Source organism: Siniperca chuatsi, linkage group LG4 (assembly GCF_020085105.1).
Source record: "Siniperca chuatsi isolate FFG_IHB_CAS linkage group LG4, ASM2008510v1, whole genome shotgun sequence".
Taxonomy (NCBI): Eukaryota; Metazoa; Chordata; class Actinopteri; order Centrarchiformes; family Sinipercidae; genus Siniperca; species Siniperca chuatsi.
Window position 1 is genome coordinate 26,000,175 of NC_058045.1, and position 21,493 is coordinate 26,021,667.

At 39.0% G+C, this 21,493-nt stretch overlaps 1 protein-coding gene across 12 annotated transcripts; it reads left to right on the plus strand.

Annotated features, from left to right (window-relative positions):
- Window positions 1-547: 547 nt before the first annotated feature.
- Window positions 548-18,056, plus strand: si:dkey-30c15.10 (uncharacterized protein LOC559353 homolog). 12 transcript variants are annotated; one of them, XM_044193771.1, is made up of 25 exons: window positions 548-705; window positions 1,483-1,582; window positions 1,729-1,896; window positions 2,328-2,411; window positions 3,523-3,707; window positions 4,067-4,159; window positions 4,490-4,582; window positions 5,382-5,469; window positions 6,394-7,677; window positions 8,220-8,557; window positions 8,698-8,792; window positions 9,398-9,527; window positions 9,826-9,961; window positions 10,281-10,469; window positions 10,632-10,758; window positions 11,076-11,124; window positions 13,217-13,270; window positions 13,352-13,384; window positions 13,484-13,505; window positions 13,652-13,761; window positions 14,338-14,391; window positions 15,155-15,241; window positions 15,597-15,704; window positions 15,792-15,937; window positions 16,609-18,056. In XM_044193771.1, exons 2-25 carry the CDS (start codon window positions 1,489-1,491, stop codon window positions 16,772-16,774), a joined length of 3,933 nt encoding a protein of 1,310 aa, XP_044049706.1. In that variant the 5' UTR covers window positions 548-705; window positions 1,483-1,488; the 3' UTR covers window positions 16,775-18,056. The 12 variants fall into 12 exon arrangements, with proteins under 12 accessions (XP_044049706.1, XP_044049714.1, XP_044049709.1 ...); XM_044193779.1 differs by having other exon boundaries at window positions 6,394-6,642; XM_044193774.1 differs by having other exon boundaries at window positions 5,385-5,469.
- The last annotated feature ends 3,437 nt before the right edge of the window (window positions 18,057-21,493 follow it).

Genomic DNA, 21,493 nt, shown 5'->3' on the forward strand with positions numbered 1-21,493 from the left:
TGACACTCTGATGTTAACTCGTTCCGTGCAGCTTTAAATGACAGATCTGATGTAAAAAATAAATAAAAAGTAACAAGAGAATGGTTGTGTGAATAGAAATTGCATTACAGGCATCATATACTGCAGGGAGCAGACAAATCTTTGTACATAATATGACACAAACAGCATCTTACATCCACTAAAAGGTTAGAGGTGTTACAATAGTATGGCTAATTCTCACAATTTAACAGCCTATTTACTGTGTTTCTGATCTAACGTTATAGTTTTGACACATAACACAAAAAGTGTAATAAACATACCATTCAACAGATTTCATTTAATGTATAACACAGTCTATGATAACATCTTATCATTTTGTTATTATCCAAATTAAAGCTATTTGCGTGTTTACTCCGTGTATTACGGTAAAACGGCCTGCCTTCGAGCTATTCAGCAGGTACAGACGTGGAATCAGATTACAGAATTCTGCAGTCCGCTGAGCTAAACAGGCCTGCTATATTAGGCCTGATTCTAGATCAGCGCTCATCAAGAGTATTTACGGGACTCCAGTCGTATGCTCCGCCAACGTCAGAAGACCCGCTGAAATTCAAAGTTGGAGGAGGAGACTGAAAGCATAAAACAACACGAAGGTTGTTTCTTATTTTCTGTCAGTTAGCGTTGACCTGTTTAATACAGACTGTAGTTTCATACAGACTTCTTTTTCAGGTAAGTTAAGACAACAAACGACTTGCTCAGTACTACTACTGCTAACAAAACAGTTTGTTCCTGCTAAAGTTAGCATGTTATTCTAAGCTAGGCTAACGTTATACTGTTCCATTTAGATAAGTTAGCTTGAAATGAGCTAGCCAGAGTTGACTCAAAAGACAGTGTTGCTAACATTAGCAAGCTAACGTAGCTCATTTAACGCTAGTTGTCAACTTACAGGCTGTCAATGCTCGAAGATAGAAAAGTAATTAAATTCAGCTAACAAGGTTATTGCTGTATTGGCAGTATTATCAAGATAACGTATTGTATTTAGCTGGCTGGCTAGCATAGCTGATTATGAATATGTGTATCATTTTTAAAATGACCTGAGCTGAAACTGAAACGCTGGGCGTTGTCACGTTTCATTTTATCTGGGAAAATGCTGAAGCGTTGTTATCCAATATCAGTGTTTCTTCTGTCTGTATAAAAGCTAGCTGTAGTAATTTTAGACTAATATCTTTCATGGCATAGTTAGAGTTTTAAACTATATTAACTTAGCCCATGATTATTACGTACATGGTCTTGAAATCTCCTTTTTATCTGATCTATAACTCTCACGGGGCAATTTAAGTAATTATAAGCAGGTGTTTTGAGAAAGGAGTAACGTATAGTTTCCTATAGAAACTGCAATGGTTTGATTCTTGTTTGTAGTAATGCTGCTGTGCTTAAAGGTTTCTGTTCAATGACACCTGACATCTTAAAATACAAATCCAGTCTGTAATGTCACTGTGTTTGCAGCTCAGAATGGAAGCTGGTGAGGAAAATGGTGGCAACTTCAACTTGAAAAGACAGAGAGCACCTCTGTCAGATTCTGAAGACAATGTCCTTTCACTATCAGGTTTGTTTGTACCTGTATTAACAAGAAAGTGAAGGTTTATAGGTATATCTTTATTAATACAGTGTGTCTACATATTCACAGCAGTCTTTGCAGTTATGTACATTTGTGACTTTTGTCCTTATGCATCTTTCTATCAAATGTCTCAGAGGTGAATGATGGCCAGAAGCGTCGGCGTCTGGAGGCAGCTGGGGAGGAGAACCGTAGTCCTAAATCGTCCTCCGCTGGATGCCTAGCTGAGCTAGAGACAAAGCCAGACACACCGATGGTTCCCTCAGTCCGGTCCCGAGTCCAGCAACTCACACAGAGACGAGAGGGTAATCCTACCTTTATTGTCGACGCAGGCATGCTAATATTTTGTCCTGCCAATTTTTAGCATTGAGCGTAGACTAAATATTGGAAACACCTCTCAGAAAATACAGCCTCAAAAATGACCTTAAAGTTACATCAACACCTCTCTAAAATGGATTCAACAAAAACCTTTTTATGAAGGGAGGATTCACTGCAGGGCTGTTATATTAGACTGCATTCATTTTAGCTAACCTAATAAACTGGCAACCGAGTGTATATGTCTACATATCTGTATCTATTGCAGTCATGACAGCCAAGGTCAGAAGTCAAGCTGGATTACCTGCATGCAAGATAAGAACTGTTTTCAAGGTGTTGAGCAATCTGTGTTGAGCCATTGTGACAGTGTGGGTGTTAAATAAATAATGCACTTTGTAACAGCAAGTGTTTGTTGTTTTAGGAGGAGCTCCTCTGGCCCAGCGGTGCCTGTCGGATCCTGGATCAGTCATCATCCACGAAAAGGGCTTCAGAGAGCATCTCCTCGGTGAGGATGCTTATGAACATCAGACTTGTGGAATGGAAACTATAATAGATGGAAGTCAATGCAATAAGCTATCAAAGGCATAGACTAAAATGGTCTTTGGCCTTCAGCTCAGACCTGACAAGTCCTTAGAAGTTAGAAAAGATGGTTGAAGAAATGTGCAATTGTGCTACAAAAAATGAAAGTGAGAGAACCAGATTTTTAGTGTGTTTAAGTTTTACATGAATATGTATGTAGATTTATTGTAATTGTTATGTGATATTTTATTGATCTATTAGTCATACATAATTTGTAGCATCCAAATAATGAACAAAAAGGCCAAAATAAAGCCAAATAGGCTTTATTGCCATCATGCTACAAAACAAACAAAACTTTACAAAATAAAACTACAGTGAAGCCATTAACTAATTTCTAGAGAGAATCATTGTAACATTGGGGGAAGCTGTTTAGAGCAGGGCTATTCAGTTGCAAATTCAAATGGGTTGGATTTTAAAACCAGGAAATGTAGATGGGCCAGATATTTTCAGCAACCTATTTAAAACCTTTTTTGTAGCTGTATGGTGCGGGGTATTATATTCTTTAACTACCGCAATGCACTCATTGCAGATTAAAAACATTAGTTTGGTGTTTGGCAGTAAAATAAATAAGTGCTTGCTATTCCAGGCAGGGTTAAACTGACGGTTTCTGGGTTGACAGAGACATACAGTTAAACTTCAATAAAAAGCCAAGCCCCAATTAAACGCAGAGTCCCTTTTACTGGCCGGGTGTGGCTACATGTTTTGACAAATAAACGCAGGTCTCAATTAGCTGCCGGGTCTGGTTTTTCTTTGGACATATAAAACCTCTTAAAGCCCACCAGGTTGCTTGCTTGAGCTAGTTCCAAGCTGCTTAGATCGTGCATAAACATATAAATGTTTAAACCTTTGTCAACATGCTACACATTGTTAGATTCTCCACAATCCAATCGTTCAGGTCATTTTACGAAGTGGTGGCTGCCTACCTTTTGAAACAGTCATAAAGTCAGAATATGTGTCTCTACACAACTCTACATCCGTAAATATCCTGTCTATTCTATTTATGTTTGAAAATGAATATATAAATGTTTTCACTCCAGGTGAGGGAGAATTTAATCAGCGAATGGAGCGGTTTAAAGTGCCAATCTTCCAGGCTAGCCCCGCCCCCACACCGAGCCCTACCAACCCCTGCCCTCAGACCCGCTCCAACTTTGTATCGGGCATTCAGCAGAGACTCCACGTTACTACAACACCCAGCTCCAAACAGGCTTCTCGCATACGCCAGGTTGGTTCAGGGGCTTTTATTACTGAAATGCATTAGTAGTACCTTTTTTATTACTTGGATCAACACCAATCTAGCTCTACTTAGATGAGCAAATTAACTCAAAAGCCTGTGTGATTTAAATCATTTACACACATAAATTATTTCTAATATCAATATTCCTCTATGCTCTCTGTGAATCTTTAAACTTTTAAAATCTGTCTAATCTAAAGCTGCTAGCAGCTGCAGTACCCTTAATTATATGAACTTCAGAATGAATCAATTGATTTATACTTATCCTGTTCACGCTATTGTTTGTATTCATTTTTGTCAGAGTACCTGTAGCGTTTATGTCTGACATTTGATATGGTTTCACTTATTAGGAACGGGAGCAGGAGTTGAGCCTGTTGCATTTCCAACCAATCAGTGAGAATGCCTGGCTGAAAAGGAGCAGCTCTGATCCCTCCTTAACTGAGGTGCGTTTGTGATCATAATATTTGCTTTTCAAACATTCAAGAATGTTTTAGTTGCAGCTGTCAGTAATGTCTTGTCATACTTAATTTACTGTTATATTGAAGTAGATGTGGTTGATTTGGCTCATAAACCATAGATAGACCAGGGCAAACTCAAGCAATTCTTAACCATTTGACATTTACTATGTCCAACAGTAACAGACGCTACAGATCAATGACAGCTCATATTTTAACTTGTTTTTGTAGATGTTTTTTTTTTTAATATTTAGTGAGCCATTCCCCTGGTTTGTTTGAGTGGTTTTTTTTTTACACACCAGCTTATGTAAACATTAGCAGGGAAGGACCCCTCCTGGCCCCTCATCTCCCTCCTCCTGGGTTCCTAGATCTAGAAGGAAAGTTAATTGGCCGCCCATGCAGCCCTGGGATGTGAGTCTGTAACCAAATATCTTCACTTTCTTGCCGCTTTTGTGCTTTGACACATGAGCAATACTTGGAGCCAACAGAATGGGCAGTATTGATTTGGACAGTGATAAGAATTGATTTGGATAACAGAACAATGAAAATATCAGCATACAAGTATACTACTTTTGTTGTCAGAATTACCCATTTACGTGGCTCCAGTTTTTTGTATTTTAGAGGAAGGAAGTTCACTTCTTGAATAGTGCACTTATTTAAGTCTGGTGTGGTTTTGGGGAAATCTTTTCACTTCACATGTAATGAACAGTAGCAAACAGTAACTGTCTCATTTGAGATGTCATGGTAACAGACTGCTTCACAGAGATGAACGTCACAAATTCACGTTATGTTTCATACATTTTATTGAAATTATATCATTATCCCTGTAATGTACAGTACATAGAGTCAACATGAAGGGGTTTGTGAACATGTGTTTTTGACTATTCAGCATAACTCCACCTTGTCATTAATTGCTCTACTCCACTGGTTACAATAGCTGTTTGAGTTTTGATACTTTGTTTTATTTGCTTGTGTGCTATAGGTCTTCTGTCCCTTTTTTCATTTTTGTTTTTTCTTTTCCTGTTGCATTCTTCACACTGTTTCTCTGCTTGTTGGGCACACGGCCTAAATCACGATAATAACTGCAAGATGCAGTATTCTCTTTTATGTAGTTTGTATATTTACTTGCATTGATAAACATCAAATAAAGCAATGCTTTACCGTACTACCTCTTATTTTTGTTTCCTGGTGCTGACATTGTTGCTTCCAGCAGGCTGATGGTGATGCTGACATGAAAGATGGCAGCTTCACTGAAGCTTCAACATCAAGTGCAAAGAAGCAATCTTCAGATGGGACAGGTAAGACTTTTGACATCAAAGTGACTTTTCCCCCATACTGTCCTCATTAATGAAATAAACACATTTTGTTTCTATGGTTTAGAGAGTAAGGTTAATACACACCAGGACTTAAGCAGACAGCCCATAGCAATAGAAGTATGAATGTCCTAAACTGACATGCAAGGCCAGTGTTGTGGCCCCATCAGTACTTTTTTCCAGTCCAGATCCTTTGTAACCCATTGCATTTGAGTATGAGAAACCGCACACCACTGTGTCTATTCCCAAACAGTGATGCACCATTACACCATACATCGGATCTGTATCAACACCAATACTGACAGTATGAAAGTGATCGATTATTAGGTAGATGTGACTGGTCCATATTAAATACAGTCACTAAAATTGGAGTAACACTTTTATAACCCCCCTAGAACAATATAATATTAAGTTTGTACAACAATAAAAAATGCTGGTGTATTGTAGACTAAGTAGAGTAATGGTCCCAATCATTTCCACAGTGAGGTATACAGACTTTAATTTTAAAAACAAAAACGAGCACTGGTATCAGATCAATAGCCAGCCAATGCCTTAAGTTTAAGTCTGTAATCAATATCAGGATAGAACATTTGTGATTTGTGCATCCCTATTTTCAACACTGTGTTTTCTGCAAGTGGGGACACATTAATAGCAGCAAGTAAAAAGAGATTTGGCCCACATTTCTAAAATTCAATCAGTCTTTGTGTTCTCCATCATGCACAATTCCTTTGTTAAATTGTGTCATTATGTTTTTCCAAACATAATCAATATCTACACTGAAGATTTTAAGCTTTTGACACTTTTTTTATATAAATGAATATACAGAGCAGATACTGAGTATTTATAAGGTATTTCAAGTATGATGCTTACGTAGCCTAGTGTTAAGATGTGAGACTATTTTATCAACAGGTGAAAGGGCACCCAGTGACTCCGAAGCTCCTGCAGCATCTGGAGAGTTTGAAAACTCTAATGAAGGGCAACTGCAAATGGAATGGAAGGAGCAAAATACTCATCAGGGTGAAGAAGTCAGGGAGGAGAAAGAGCACAAGGCTTCAGTTGGAAATGAAGAAATGCAGCTAGGGTCCCAACAACCACAGACCCAGACTGTATTGAAGTTGTCTTTTAGCGAGGATCAGAGTTTCTCCAGAGCACCTTTCGGTGAGGACCAGAATGTGTCAGAGTTGCCTACAGGTGATGAACAGAGCTTGCTAGAATCAACTCATCCAGAGGAGTCAAACATAAAGGAAACAGCTGAGGTTTCCAAAGTAACTGAACAGGGCAGGTCTGAGGTGTTTTCATTTGAAGAAGTTGAAGAAATTGATGGTTCTTCATACAGTGAAGAGGGGATTGAGCCTTCAACAGATGAGGAGTTAAGGTCATGGAGATATCCTCAAGATAGGATGTGCAAGGGGGAAGAGTCTATCATAGTTGAAGGACAGGAGGAAGATGTGTTTGCTAATGAGGGGGAGTTGGAATCATCCAGAGTGGAAAAAGATAAAGGAGGCAGTGTTGCAGATCACAGTGAACCCTCTGACATCCAGGATGGTGAATGTCATTTGGGTTATGTCTCTGCTGAGATTGCTGGCTCCTCTGAAATGCAGGAAGATAAAAAACCTAGACCTGAGGAGCATGATTTAGAGTCTGAAAGCTGGTTAGATGACTCTGTGAAAGACCAGTCTAATTTAAACAGACACCAAGGGAACATAGAATCCTGTGAAAGATGTTATGAGGGAGCAGTTACAGGAGATAGTAATATCTTTACAATAAAACAAGACCAGAAATACACAGAAGGATGTACTCATGAGGACAATAATATGACTCCTTTTGCATGTGTAGCTCAGGCTCTGAAAGAAACACAGACTGGGTATACAGAGCTTAGAAATATTGAAGATGTAGCAAAACCTAAGGTAGAGACTCAGACCGAATCATCAGACATGGATGGAAGTGATGGACCTCAGTGTTTGACAGAGGTCCATGCGTCAGATCACCTATTGGAGACTGAGGAAATGGGGCAAGATGCAATAGATGAAAGGCAGGGTGTTGTATATGGGCTGACAGGAGAAACTCACAACACAGAGGGAGGAGAAAGCTCAAAGAAAGTCACCTTTATCCTCGAGCCTGAGCTAATCAATGACTCAACCCTGTCTGAGACCAATACCTCCATGGAGTCTAGGGCAGAGACAAGTATGTCAGGTGAGAACAGTAAGAAGATGTAGGCATGAGCACCTGGGCTACCTGGACACCTTAGGAGAAGTGGAGCACATGGGTGAAGTAATGGTCATTGGTAAACTGCATACACTGGGTTTTTATTAAGAGCAGCATGTTTTCCAAATCACAGAGTAACTAAAGGTTTGGCCATGCTTCTCCACGCTGCACACCACCAAATATGCACAGGTGTCGTTTGGAGACATTTGTATGGCTGTTTTTGTCTTACTTGAAAGTAAATAGAAACGCTACTAGAAACGCTAACTATAACTTTTCTACTGAATTGTGCTGGGAAATGACACGATATTTCACACAAGTAATAAGTAGAGAGACCAATATAGGGCCACAAGCACACAATTGGTATTGCACAGGTGCACTGTAAACCTGAAACAAGATGGATGGTGCCTGTTTGTTATGGGTTTTCTTTAATTATAATACTTCCTCACCAGCCATCTACCTATTGTTGAAATTGTAACCCTTATTTGCTTCAGAAAGTGAGTTGATACATTGGTGAATGTTTCTATCAAAAGATGCTGAACTGAGCTCTCATGATGAGACCAACACTGCTGAAGTAATCGACCAGATGTTTGAGGAGGTGCTGGAATATGCTGGAAGGATAGAGGAAGAGAGGGCGGATGATGATTACACTGAGGACCACGACAGTGGCATTTGCGCTTGCTCTGGAGACAAAGATAAGATGGACACAGAGTCAGAGAAGGAGAAAAGTGAAGAAGAGGGGGAAGCCAAAGAAGAAGAGTGTGATGAGAGCAAGAAGCTTGAAAGCAACGGAGATGAGCTGCTGACTTTTCCTCCCAGCGGCATCCTCTCTCCTCTCAGCAAGTCTGTAGAAGCTGTGGTCACCCCCCTAGTAAGTTAACGTCATAACTTTGTTCTGTCGATACATGAGTTCCATTAGGGGAGCTTTCTGGATTAATAACTTGTGGGAAAGCTTATAAATTTAGAACCTGGAAAAAATATTTTTGTTATGTGTCCATATTCCACCAACAGCGACTGGCAGCGAGCCAGAGGTCCAATACTCCATCTCTGCTCCTGACTCCAGAAGAGACCACCACCCCTCCTGCTGAATCTGCTCCTCTATACAGGTATGTAACCGTAGCAGCATAGCCATTTGTACAAATTCTGTTTGGAATAAACTCTGATTGAATCATCAGTGTTATCTTTTGCCAGACTATACTGTTGTGACACATCTAAGAAATTACAAGCCCAATGTTATATTTGTTAAGTTTTTTACCATTGAAATCTTCACACTGGTGACTTAACAATAACGGCAAGAGAACTGCTAAATGATGTTTAAGATAAAAATTTACTTATGAATGTGTTATGTAGTTCTTTAAGGTACTTTAAAAGATGCAAATCAAATGTTAGACCAGCAGGCCCATGGACCTAACTAAAGCTATAATTTAACATCATTATATGGGTCTAGATAGGATTAATAGGATTTTGGTTGCCAAAATAAATGAATTTCTGTTACTTTAAGGCTGCATCATATTTCAATCATGCAATTCTATGAACATGTCATATCACGTCATTATCGTTCTTAAGCTTTTCTTTTAAATATAAGAGCTGTAGAGTCCGTAATAATCCTCAATTTGTGGGTATATTGTTAACATACTTAAATTTGACTGTGTAGTTGATCGGTACTATCACGTGTCTGTAATTTGATGTTGGTTTGTTCTGTGATTGACAGTATTGATGCTTACCGCACACAAAGACAGAGTAAGCTGCCTACAGTTCAGAGTGTCACTCCTGGGGTTCAGAGACGAGCTCCAGAGAAGTCCCAACCTCAACCCTCTGTCAACACCAAGGAGAGAATCACGGTGCAGCACTGTTTTTAAATATTTCTAATTGAAGAAGGCTAACCCATTAACTGTTGTTGTTAATCATTTCACAGTAGGTCCGTCAATATTCAGAATGAGATTTAAGTAGCCCCCACTGTAATATCCTCTGGTGCTCGTCATATTTTTATCACAATAAATCTATTCATTCAGTCAATTGTAAATGTAAATGTAAAGTGTTTTAAAACTGCTGAAATGTTTCTCCTTTTTTTAATCAAATTAAATCCAGTACAGGTGTTGAATAACCCACAATCTTGCATATTGTCCTGTGTTTGTCCAGGCTCTTAATGAAGAGGCAGGGAAGCTGCAGACTGTGATCAACCAGACCCTGCAGGCTCTGAGCTGTTGTACTGATGAGGAGCACGGACGAGGCTCGCTGGAGGAGGCTGAAGCTGAGAAACTACTGCTGGTCTCCTGTATGTAGATTTTTGATTTAATAGTCCAATCTTTGTGTACCATAGATAGGAAGCCATGTTCACACTATTCTGTTTAGAAAGTGTTTAATTTTTTTTTTTTTACATTTTACATACAGTTGATAAAATAATATAAACAGTATTAATAACAAAAGACACATACAGACATACATTTCTGTTTATTTAATGTTAATTACATCCACACCTCTTGTTCCAAAGCCTGAATAATTGTATTCAAAGCGATAATAAAGCATTTTGCTTAATTTTCTTCTCCCCCCCACCCCCCGTGTTGCTTATTATTCGTGTGATTTACTTGTTGCAGGTGAGAAACGTTCTGCCCTGTTGGCAGAGGTGGCCAGACTGAGGGAGGAGAGGAACTCAGAGTCAGGAGAGGCAGCAGGGGAGGACCGGGAGTATGTTTCCCAGCAGCCCTGCAGAGGGACTGTCAGCATCACAAACATCCAGCTGCCTCTCAAAGTTGAATTTGTCTGCTCCTCATACACCCGCACAGGTAGCACAGCAAGAAATCATTTCTACTATTTTTTGATAAGGTTTAATTTTTAATTGTTTTATATTTAACATTATTGATATAAAGGACTTCAGGACTTAATTAACACAAATGTAGCGGTTGACATCACTTTGAAAGGATCGATTTGTTCATGTACTTGTTTAGGTCGGCCAAGTCACTACTTCTTCATCCTCATCCGCTACGGGCCCTGCAACATCGTCGCCACCCCGCTGGCCACGGCTGCTGATGCTCAGAATGGAGACACCATCTCCTTCCCTACTTCTGTCATTCTGTAAGCTGCAGTTCACCAGCTGGAATGTGATGACTTCATTTGACAAGTCTTATGCACTGCTTCTAGCAGTAATTTGCTGTGTTTACGTTTTTCTTGTTTTTCTTTAACAAATGATTAATGAATGGTCACATCCAGACATTTGCCAAATTGGGACACCTTTTTATGTACTTTGATCTTTTTGCACATGTTTCATGTTGAGGTTCTAAAATATGATTTTGCTCACTTGCCCTTGCATTTGTAGAGAATTATCAATGTGATCATGTTAGTGGGAATATATAGATTAATGCGTTGCTTGCTTTGTCTCCTTGATATGTCAGGAGGGATATTCGCTCATCCTTTGAGATTGATGTGGAAGTCTACAGCCTGGTGAGACAAAACATTTGACATTTTGATTTGAAGTGAACAGAAGAGCGAAGTGGTTGGGGCCGCAGGTTCTGGAAGTATTTCTTTTTTCCCCATTGTAAATTCACATTTACAAATTTACTATTGTTACTTATAACCTCTATGTTCCTTAACACAGACACATGGGAGTATTTTATATAATTGACTATGCTTATGTAATGGACATGAATTATAAATATTTAAACTTTCTGAGAAATCATGTTTATTCTGGCTAAAAGTGGTGGTGTTATAGACAGAAGTGTATGGTGTGTTGCTTGCTAGGTTGAGGTAGCTTAAGGGGCTTGGTAGGCCTGTTTGGTAGGCCTGTTTGGTGATAGCAACATGCTACTTAGCTTGACACGTTGTTAGCTGGTAATATAGTAGACAAATGTGAATACAACTTGCTTTGGAGGGCTGTATTGATTGTGTGAGTGCAGATAAAGAGGAGGGCTGTTCTGGGAAGCTGGAACACACTGTTGAGCCTTATCTGTGCTGTGGGTCCAACACACCAGTGATTGAGAGGGTGCCCACCTGATGACCCTGTAGACTTGCCCACACTGACTCAAACACAACCTCATATTGAAACTAGGGCTGTCACAATCATTAAATTTTAGTTGACGATTAATTATCATACAAATAATTGCAATTAACAACTTAATTGTCTTTTTCTGTTAATTTTATGCCACACAGCGGTGCTGTTGTATCTGGCTTTGCAACTAGGCCTAAATCCATGTTGTTAATTAATCAATATATAGCTTGTTCTAAAACTGCATTATTCTGAGTAGAAGGATTTTAAATTCGATTATGTGTTTTACAGGGAGCCAGTGCAGAGAGGCTAATATTAGAGAAATACAATCTCTTTTCCTAGTTCCTATCAGTACACGTTTCAGCATGTATCTTCTTGAGACAGGATGTTAAATTACAGGTAACAAACAAATAAAATATAATTAAATGTAATTATTCAAAATAGACCTACATTAAAAATAATATATTAAGAATATAAACAAATTACATATCAACAAAACGTCCCTTGATTGTGGAATCTAACAATTGTGCAAAATGATCGCAGTCAGCTCAAATAATCGTGATTAGGTGATCATGTAATTATTGCAACAGGCCTCATTGAAACCATATTTTTTCTTTGGTAAGACAGGTCAAGGGATGTAATTCAGAAAAGGTTCCTCATACCAAGGGGGTTGCTAGCTAGTGGCTGTTGGTAAGTATAGTGGAACCAGTTGTACAGTGATGGTGGTTGGACAACTGAGCAGGCTGTGACATTCAGATGAAGTTGCCTTTCAAGCCAGTTGGGCCAGCCACTGCACTTTAGCCTAAGCAGATACAATGTAGATATAAGGCTGTGTCATGCCACCAAGTATCTGCTCTTTGCTTGGGTGAGGACAGGATTCAAGGATGTCTTAAAGGTACATTAGGTCAGAGAATGGTGTGGACAAGTTTTCTGATATATCTACTATTTGTATGACTAGTGGAGCTAAATAAGCAGGGATAACGGCTAAACTATTGTGCAGGTCTTGGCATTCAGATGAAACTGCCTATCAAGCCAGTAGCAACAGCTAATGTAGCCTAGTCCGAGCATATACAATGTAGACATAAGGCCGGGTCATGCTGCCGAGTATCTGCTCTTTGCTTGGGTGAATGTGGGATTTAAAGGCAGCTTAAAGGTACATTAGGTCAGGGCTAGAGAATAATGTCGCCTGTCAGAGGGCCTAGTAGATTTATGATAGCACCACTGCAGGGCCTAATGATAGGTCAAAACATAATTTAAGATGAATACTGGGCTTCCATAGAAATGCTCACCAGATGTTTGGCACATTTGACTTTGTATTGATGATACAATAAAAGATTTGATTGGTGGCCATCCACTGCGATGAGCGCTGTCCAGCAATCCTTTTACTTCCAAGACCCTGGCTTTTTTTTAACTTTATTTACTTGTTAACTTTTTTCTTCTTTTTTTACTAACATAACTTTGTTGTTGTTGAAGAAAGTTGTTAACTGCACAGCACTGTTAGATCTGATGTAATTTGTGGATTTTTAATGTGCCTGTTTTTGTACCATCTAGTCCCACACTTCAGGTAGTAACTGCAGTATGGAACGGACCACCACCAAGTCACGGGTAAGTGGGTGAGCCAGATAATGAGCCAGATGTGTATTTATCAATGAGTCTAATTCATTTATGGTGTCTGTACATATTCAGGTCACGCCAAGAAAGCTTCTGAATACTATCACAGTGAGTATCCAGTTTTTATTTCATGCCCAGCTATTAGTGTCTTGTTATCTTCACCTCTCACGGAGGCATTACCTAAACCTTTTCTTTTGTTTTTAACAGAGATCCAGTAACAGTCTGACATGTAAGTTGAATTTTATTTTGGTCAGTATTTGTTATAGTTGATATGGAGGCAATAAATTATCACTGGTCACAATAGTCATGTACTCATATTGTTGACTGACCATTTCATGTTTGTTGTGAGTTTTCATTCTGCGCTTTGTCCTTCAGCTGCTGCTCCTCTTGCTCTCAACACTCGTCGCTCCAGTAACTTTTGTCTGGTGGGCTCCCATAAGATCACCTTGGCCTCACTGGGACACAGCAAGTTCCCTCTGGATAAGGTAATAATCTGTTATGATATTGTTGGGAAGGACTGCTCACACTGTTTTTGGCATCTTCAGGAACCAGGAACGGTTAATACATGGCTGTCTTACTCCGGGCCAGAAGACTGTCTACTGCTGAAATATAAACTGAGCAGTGTTGGTGAAAGTTGGTCAGTTGAATAATTTTAAAAGTTAAAAACTAACTAACCAATATAATCTACAGGGAACCTTTGAATTTCAGTGATTTAAAACAGGCCCTAGCCACATCAACTTAGATATCTTTGTCAGTTTGGCAAGTAAAAAAATAAGTTTCGTAAATATTTTTTGTGATAATTATTAATTGAATGATAACATTTAGAAGGGAAAAACATGGCCCAAGTAACACATTCACTGTCAGCAGGTTTGGCACCTCTCTGTGCATTTCATTTTTTACCTCCAGCACTGACTGACCAGAGAAGAAGCACAATGGCACCTTTGATCACCTTTGGTCTTTTTATTATTCTCTTAGTTTCTACACATTGGTGGGTGATGTAACATGTCTGCCCCTCCCTGTCTGCCTCCCTACCCCCTCTCTGTCTTGCTTCCTCCATTCAGATGAAATTTGAAGGCAAAATCAGGAGGCTGCTGGGAGATGAATTTCAGGAAAAGGTTTCACTCTTTTCACAACACTGTCAGCCTTTCGCCTCTCACTGTTTCCCTCTGCAAAAACTAACCTAACCTCTGACTCGTGATATCAGTCATACAAATTAACCGCCACCTCAGTCTTGATAGTATTATTTGTGGTGAATGAATTTCCTTTTATTAATTCAAGCTCTTTCCCTTCTGATTTCAAAAATCAATGACAATATCCATTATGTTCGTACAATTGTTGTGAAATGACAGTGCTTAAGGCCAAAATTAAGAAAAATATATATGAGATATTTACTTGCTGGTACACAAACCTTAGCTGTGTATTCATAGTGAAAAGTATTTGTACACATAGTGTTACATTTCTCTGCTATGTTCTTGCATCATTTAATTTTGGATTACAGATATTGTGTAGCATAGAAACTACACTTTTAATCAAGTCACTGTGTCATTTAGGGATGTGTGTGTGTGTGTGTGTTAACCGTCTAAATATACAAGAAGAATTTCACTCAAATGCAGTATGCACCATGGTGACACCTACTCATAATGACACTTCAACAAGCATAAATGAAATCTCTTAAAAGTCACAAGTTGTGACCACATGTGGTCACAGTTTTGCCAAAACAGTTGGATCTCGGGTAGCTTTTCTTTATAAAAGTGGTTGAAGAGCATGTTGGAATGAAATTCTTCAAAATATCCTTTTCTGTTTCTTGCTTCTCTACATGTCTTCCACATTATACCAGTTTAACAGTGTGTCCCCTCCCTCTTCCTCCCCGGACCGCAGGTACCTTTTCTCTCTCCTCTAGAGGGCAACATATACCTGCGGCTGGACAGCGAAAGTCACTCTAATGTACAGCACCAAGGCTTCCTGGTCAGTAATGTGATGTTGCTTATTTTCCACAATTCTCTGGATACATTGCAAACATGTCCATATTAACAAGCAATTTAGTGTCATACAGTCTTTATGGTACAGTAAATTGGGTGACAGAATTCCATTTTGTTATAATTGTTTAAAAACTAGTGTCTGTCTAGTGTAGTCTTAAAACCACACAGAGAAGAAGCAGATTTACACTACACTCTGGTCTTTGCTAAACTCTAACAGTTTTAACCTAATCAAAACAGACAAAATGTACATTTCCTTAAATGTTACAGTTTTAAACTGCATTTTTGTTGCATTTATTTGCATTAAATTCACTCTTCTCTCTTTTTGTGTTTCTTTTTCCCAGACAATGTTTGAGTTGATCAGTGGATATGGGGTGTGGCATCGCCGATATTTTGTTCTGGAGGGATGCAACATGTACTACTGGAACCACCCCAATGACAAAGAAACTAAGGTATGGAAAGACCAACAGACAGACTTGCAGACAAAGTCACCAAGTTACTTTTAATGGATTTTATTTTGTTTGTTTTTAACATCCCAGGAAGCAGAGGGCAGCATTTCTCTGTCCAGCTCTCCAAGTCAGTGTGTCAGGCCTGTCAAGAGGGACTCGTGTGCTCGTCCTTTCACCTTTGAGCTGGTGAGCAACACCCCGCAGCAGCAGGACGACAGCCAGGATGCCTTAGCCAAGTGAGTTTGGGGTTAATCCTCTTTGGGAGTTAGTGAAGTGTAAATACACTTTATTTTAGTTATGATTGAGAGCTTCAAAACAAATGTCAGGATTTGTTTTTTGTTTGTGTTCATGGATTGTAATCAACCTCCTTTCAATGTGTGAATCCCAGACCTCTCGTCTTTTAAGGCACAAATTGTGTGACCGGGATTGATCCTCTATGAAATTGCACATTTTGGCCAATATAGAATAAGACTCTTCATTTATCATGAAAATCTGTTTAAATATAATTGCCACTTTTGTTTACAGTCAGCATGAAGCATGTTGCTCTCATGGCTGCAGCCAACTAGTGATGTCACAGAGGTGGTGTTTTACTTTTGACAGTTGATGGGAAACACCTTCTGTGACATCAGTGATTGGGTTGTGCCTAGAAATGTTTTTTGAAACAGCATAATTACTATAAAAAAGACTTACAGACTCTACACTCTTATACATTTCACATTGTGTGCCACTGATGTGGTCTTAATTTGGAGGGAAAAGCAGTAGTTGTTTGTCAAAGGACAACAATTACTTTAACTCTGATAGATGTTTCAGCAGGCTCAATAGCACCTACAACAGACATGTCTGGCTTCTTTAACAGTTCTTACAATGCTCCTATGATCACAAACTGATGCATGTTGTTCTTGTTCAGGTGTTGGTTTTCAGCTGACACCAAACAGGAAAGATTGGACTGGATAGAGAAACTCAACCAGGCTCTTTTGGACTTTCACACATGGAACCGAACATCAGCAACCCAAACAGAAAGTCAGCAGCCAAACACGTCCAGCTGTGGGAACTTGAGGGAGAGCATATTGTAACTACATCATTTAGACAACATACCTGCTCAGATGTGATTTCTTACTGTTTCTGCTGCCTGGGATCCATGACAACACCCTGGAAGCAGCTTTTATGTGGCAGGTAGATGAGTTGACATCAGGGTTTAAATTCTTTATCTCAGAGCTGCAGGAGATGAGCTTCTTCATTTTAAGGCTATGTTTCACTGTTGAAATCAAACTGCCAAATTACAAACATATGGCAAGGCAAAACGTTATATATCTCATGTTGATTTATCTTTGGGAGATATCTATTTGATTTTCATACTGTTGTTTATTTCTTTTAATCTGAATCCAATCATTACTGTTGGTTTTCACTTTTATTTGCTAAATTACAGTTGCCATTTGAATAGTTTTAGTTTTCCTTATCATAATTTTGTGGAAATTAGGTTTTATTTTGACTTGTTTTTCTGTGGCAATCAGCTGCTTTAGCCATTGTTGGCAATAATATTTGGTCACTTTCAGTAGCTAAGGTGAAACTTCTCTTGTAGCTTATATATTTTTGAAAATAATTTACACATTTAGATTCATACTGTATTTTTGTATCATTTAAACTGGAATGATAAACAATTTTGTATAGATACACTAATAAATATTGAAGAACGAAATTGTAAACTCTACTAAACTAATCTAGGTTGAGAATGTATTTGAAGTGGCAGGAAACCCTACGAAATATTAAAATATAGAAGGAATGCAAGCTGTGTTGGAATGGGAGCTTTTCTTAGTTTTTGATAATGGCACAATTGATCCATTCTAGGTGGAAGTTAGTGCAGGCTTTTGTTCCACTGAACCAACAGATATTTGGCTGTTATTTCTCTGAACTGTGATTGAACAACACTTGGTGCCTTTTTTTTTTCTTTTTCTTTTTTTTTTAACTAAAGAAATAACCAGTCGAAATCTGTATCTATCCCTCTTGTCAGTACGTGTCACTGGCATCTTGGGGTTTTACCTACTTCCCAGTGGCCTGACATTATCATTCCTCATTCCTAAGTACATGATTTGTGTTACTGCACATACATAAACCCATATATTTACATATTTAAACCCATATTATATGTGAAATACAGTAGATGAGAGCTCTGATGAGGTAAGAAGGGACTGTAGTGATGCTGCTACAATGAATGTAGTCTGTTCTGTCTGATGTCCTGTTCTTTTTCATGTATTTCCACCTATCTGTCTGTCACTTTATGTTATTCATGTCAACTCTCATTCTATGCACTTAATTGAAGGTACCAATAAAATAAATGGATTGAAATTGATACAAAAACTGTTTAAATCAATAGACTTGACTAATTCTAACGACATTATATAATATCACTTTGATATTTCCATTTTCTTTCCAATAGAAAACATGTTAAAGTCAGTGCACGGTTTTATTTCAAACAGATGTCCCAGACAAGTAGATTTAATGGGTTTAAATACTTCCTGTCCCTTTTTATTTTTCACCACACTCTTCTCCTGTGTATATACTTTTACATTGACTGGTAGAAACATAGATCTGCTATACATATGGAGCCTGAGAGAGTCTGGCAGGAAGGCAGCTCAGGTCAGGAATGTCATACAGGAAGTGGTCTAGAATTAGACTTCCTGTTCGTCCCATAGCTCCTATGGGTGGAGGCGCTGCTGGGTGTTATGGAGCTCAAGGTGATGACAACAAGGGGAGGGAGCACTTGATTCTGCTTTCAGGACACATAACACTGGCTGTTTCCACATTCTTATATTCTGGGTGGTGGTCAGTACAATGAATTTCTATGGGTTTGTCACCTTCCACAGCTTTGACATATTTTGGGGCAGTAATTAAGATCCGTTCACATAAGATTAATGCAAATGGAAGCTTGAAAACATATTTTCCCCAACTGATTTATAGATCTGTCCATGTAAAACTCATAAAAATGTGAACATTTTACTAATTGCCAAAATATGTTTCTCGGTGATTAGATTTTCTTATGTATGATTGATAATGATGGTCTTATGGTGGCGCTAGAGGAAAGGTCAGCATGTCATCATTGTCTGGGTACCAGGAACATCCACAGTAAATTTCATGTCCATGTGACCAGTAGTTGGTGAGATATTTTGCTTTGGATCAAGTCCAATGCAACATGTTTGAAAGTACAAAAGTTACAACATTAATGTAATTTATCTGGACGCAAGACTTCATCTTTAACTTTGATTTCATCCTGCAGGACGGGCTGTGAGTGCAAATCAGATTGTTGTTAGATCTACAGCAGAGGGAGTGACTGAGCAGCCAGAATTACAGATGGGGAGAAACTCGACTGCAGTGAGCCTCGCTGTCAGAGTGACTAAAGAACAGCAGGTCAGCGGCCTTGTTGTCCTTAGCAATGTGGTCCCACCCTGACAGGAATACATTCTGCACAACATCCTGGTGTGTCAGCCTTGGCTCTATTCCTTAGATGGTTCTGGAGGAAATTGTTCCTGTGTGGCAAAGACACGAGATGATACTGAGAAGGGTGGGCTTGTTAGCGTGACTAACAAAGAGGCAACTGCCTTGACAGAATCAGGATTAGACCAATACAATACCAATATGGACATTTTGGTCTGATTCCACCCAACTTTATTCAACCAAGTATTTTTGCATCCTGAAGATACATAATGCATAATGAAGATGATAAGGCACTGTATAAAAATTATCAGTAGTCAGAAAAGGGGAATTGTATTGTAATTTTTGTTTTTGCAGAAAAGAATTCTGAAATTTAAATATTCTTATCCCAGATTCATATTTTATTTCAGCCTTTCTATATGAGATGTATTATAGCTTGTGTTTCACTTTATGTTTAAAGCAGCTATGATCAATATTTTATTTTAATTATGACTGTAATGTGAAATGCTCGTAGTGACAAACACAGAATTATCACCCAAGTCTACACTTTCCCTCTGCTCTATGGAGTGTTTTAGTGTCTTTCAGCTCATTGTTTTGGTTTTACGGCCTACAACTTCACTCTCTCTGCTGTCATGGCGTTTCCAGCAGCAGCAGCATGTAGCTATTTTCTGCGAAAAAGCTCTAAATACCCACTGTGGGAGGGTGTTGCTTTTTTTTTTTTTTAAAGTGAAAAATAAGGTTCCCTCCCCACCAAAATAATTTCCGTACAATCCCTAACATTGAACAACCCATATTAGTCGCTTTCTCAAAGTCACTTCTTTCACAGTTTTGTCCTTTTGTTCAGAGTGAATTTGTTATTCAAAGATAACTCAGAGCACCCACACACAAAGTTTAAAATTGCATGAGGAAATTTGAAGTGCAGCATTGAAAGATGACGGTCCCATGTTCCCTTCAGCTAGCATGTTTGTGCTGGCTCCAGCCACAGGCCCACTTGGCATACTCCTTGCTGTGTTTTGAAGATGTCCGGGAAGCTTGGAGGCGTAAATAGGGCGGCTGGGTCAGAGGACTTGACTGGGCTGCAAATAAACAAACTTCCCTCAGTGGTAGTAGCTGGTGCTGGTCAAACAGCTGCAGAGGATCAGAGAGGGTCAATGACACAGTGTTTTTGTTTCAGTGGAAAAATTCAACACATTTTGTTCAGCATAAACAATAGAGACACAATGTTTACCTACCTGGTGTTGAAACAAGGCTAATGACTCATTAATGAAGTTATGAGAATCGTGACTGATGTCCGGCTTAAATCATCTACTGACACCTGTAAAGTGCCTTCCAATAGAAGAATAATAGACATGGACTCCATTAGTTCTTGGCTCCTTTGTGTTCCCTTCTTTTACGGTGGGTAGTAGGCTAATGACTTATGCATTATACATTGTTTCTTCCTGTAACTGTGTGTTTAATTGGTTTTGTCAAGGAGACTCTCAGAATCCCAAGAGGTTTTGTGGAACACCAGGTCCACTTACCCACCCCCCCACCCCGCGCACCCCTTCTGCCACCATCTGGATTGTTTTACTGGTCCCCTTCCCTCGTCATCTCTTGCTGCTTTTAAAGTCCTGTGGGACAAAAAAAATCAATTATTTGAACATGAAAACAATTTTAATTTAGTGCTTATGTGTTTGAGTTATTTTGAGACTCTCAAGATGCCATGACTCAAGTTCACTGTAGACACACGAGGACATGTTAAACATGTTGTTTTTACACTTTGTTTTTTGTACGAATTAAATAAATGAGATATAACATATATATTACATATATACACACATTCATTAGTGAGCAGTAGTGCTTTCAGTCTGTGCTAAGCTAAGCTAACCGGCTGCTGGCAGTAACTTCATATTTAATGTACAGACATGAGAGTGGTATCAGTCTTCTCATCCAACTATAAAAGCGAATAAGAATGTTAAAAATCAACATGTACCTATGTAGATAAGCGTGAAATCTTATTATTTTTCTTGGAAACAGAAGTTTGACAAGACAATCCCAACTCAAGGTCCACTTACTATCCTTTTCCAGGGCTTTCAACCGCATCACATGGTCTTCATGATTGGGTGGATTTTGCTCAGTTGTCTTGGAGATAGATCTGTAAGCTCAGTAGCTGTTAAGATTTCATCCATTATATTTTTTTTCACCTGATGAAGAGAGTGTGGCTGAAAGGTTTGGAATCAGAAAGCTGAGGTAAAAATGATTCTCCAATAGTATTTACCATCTTCTCAACATGCCCCTGAATGCAGCACATCTCTCTGTACCCTCCCTATCCCTGCCCCTCTCTCCCCCTCCACCCTACAGCATTATTCTCTTCCCTCTCCTCCTCC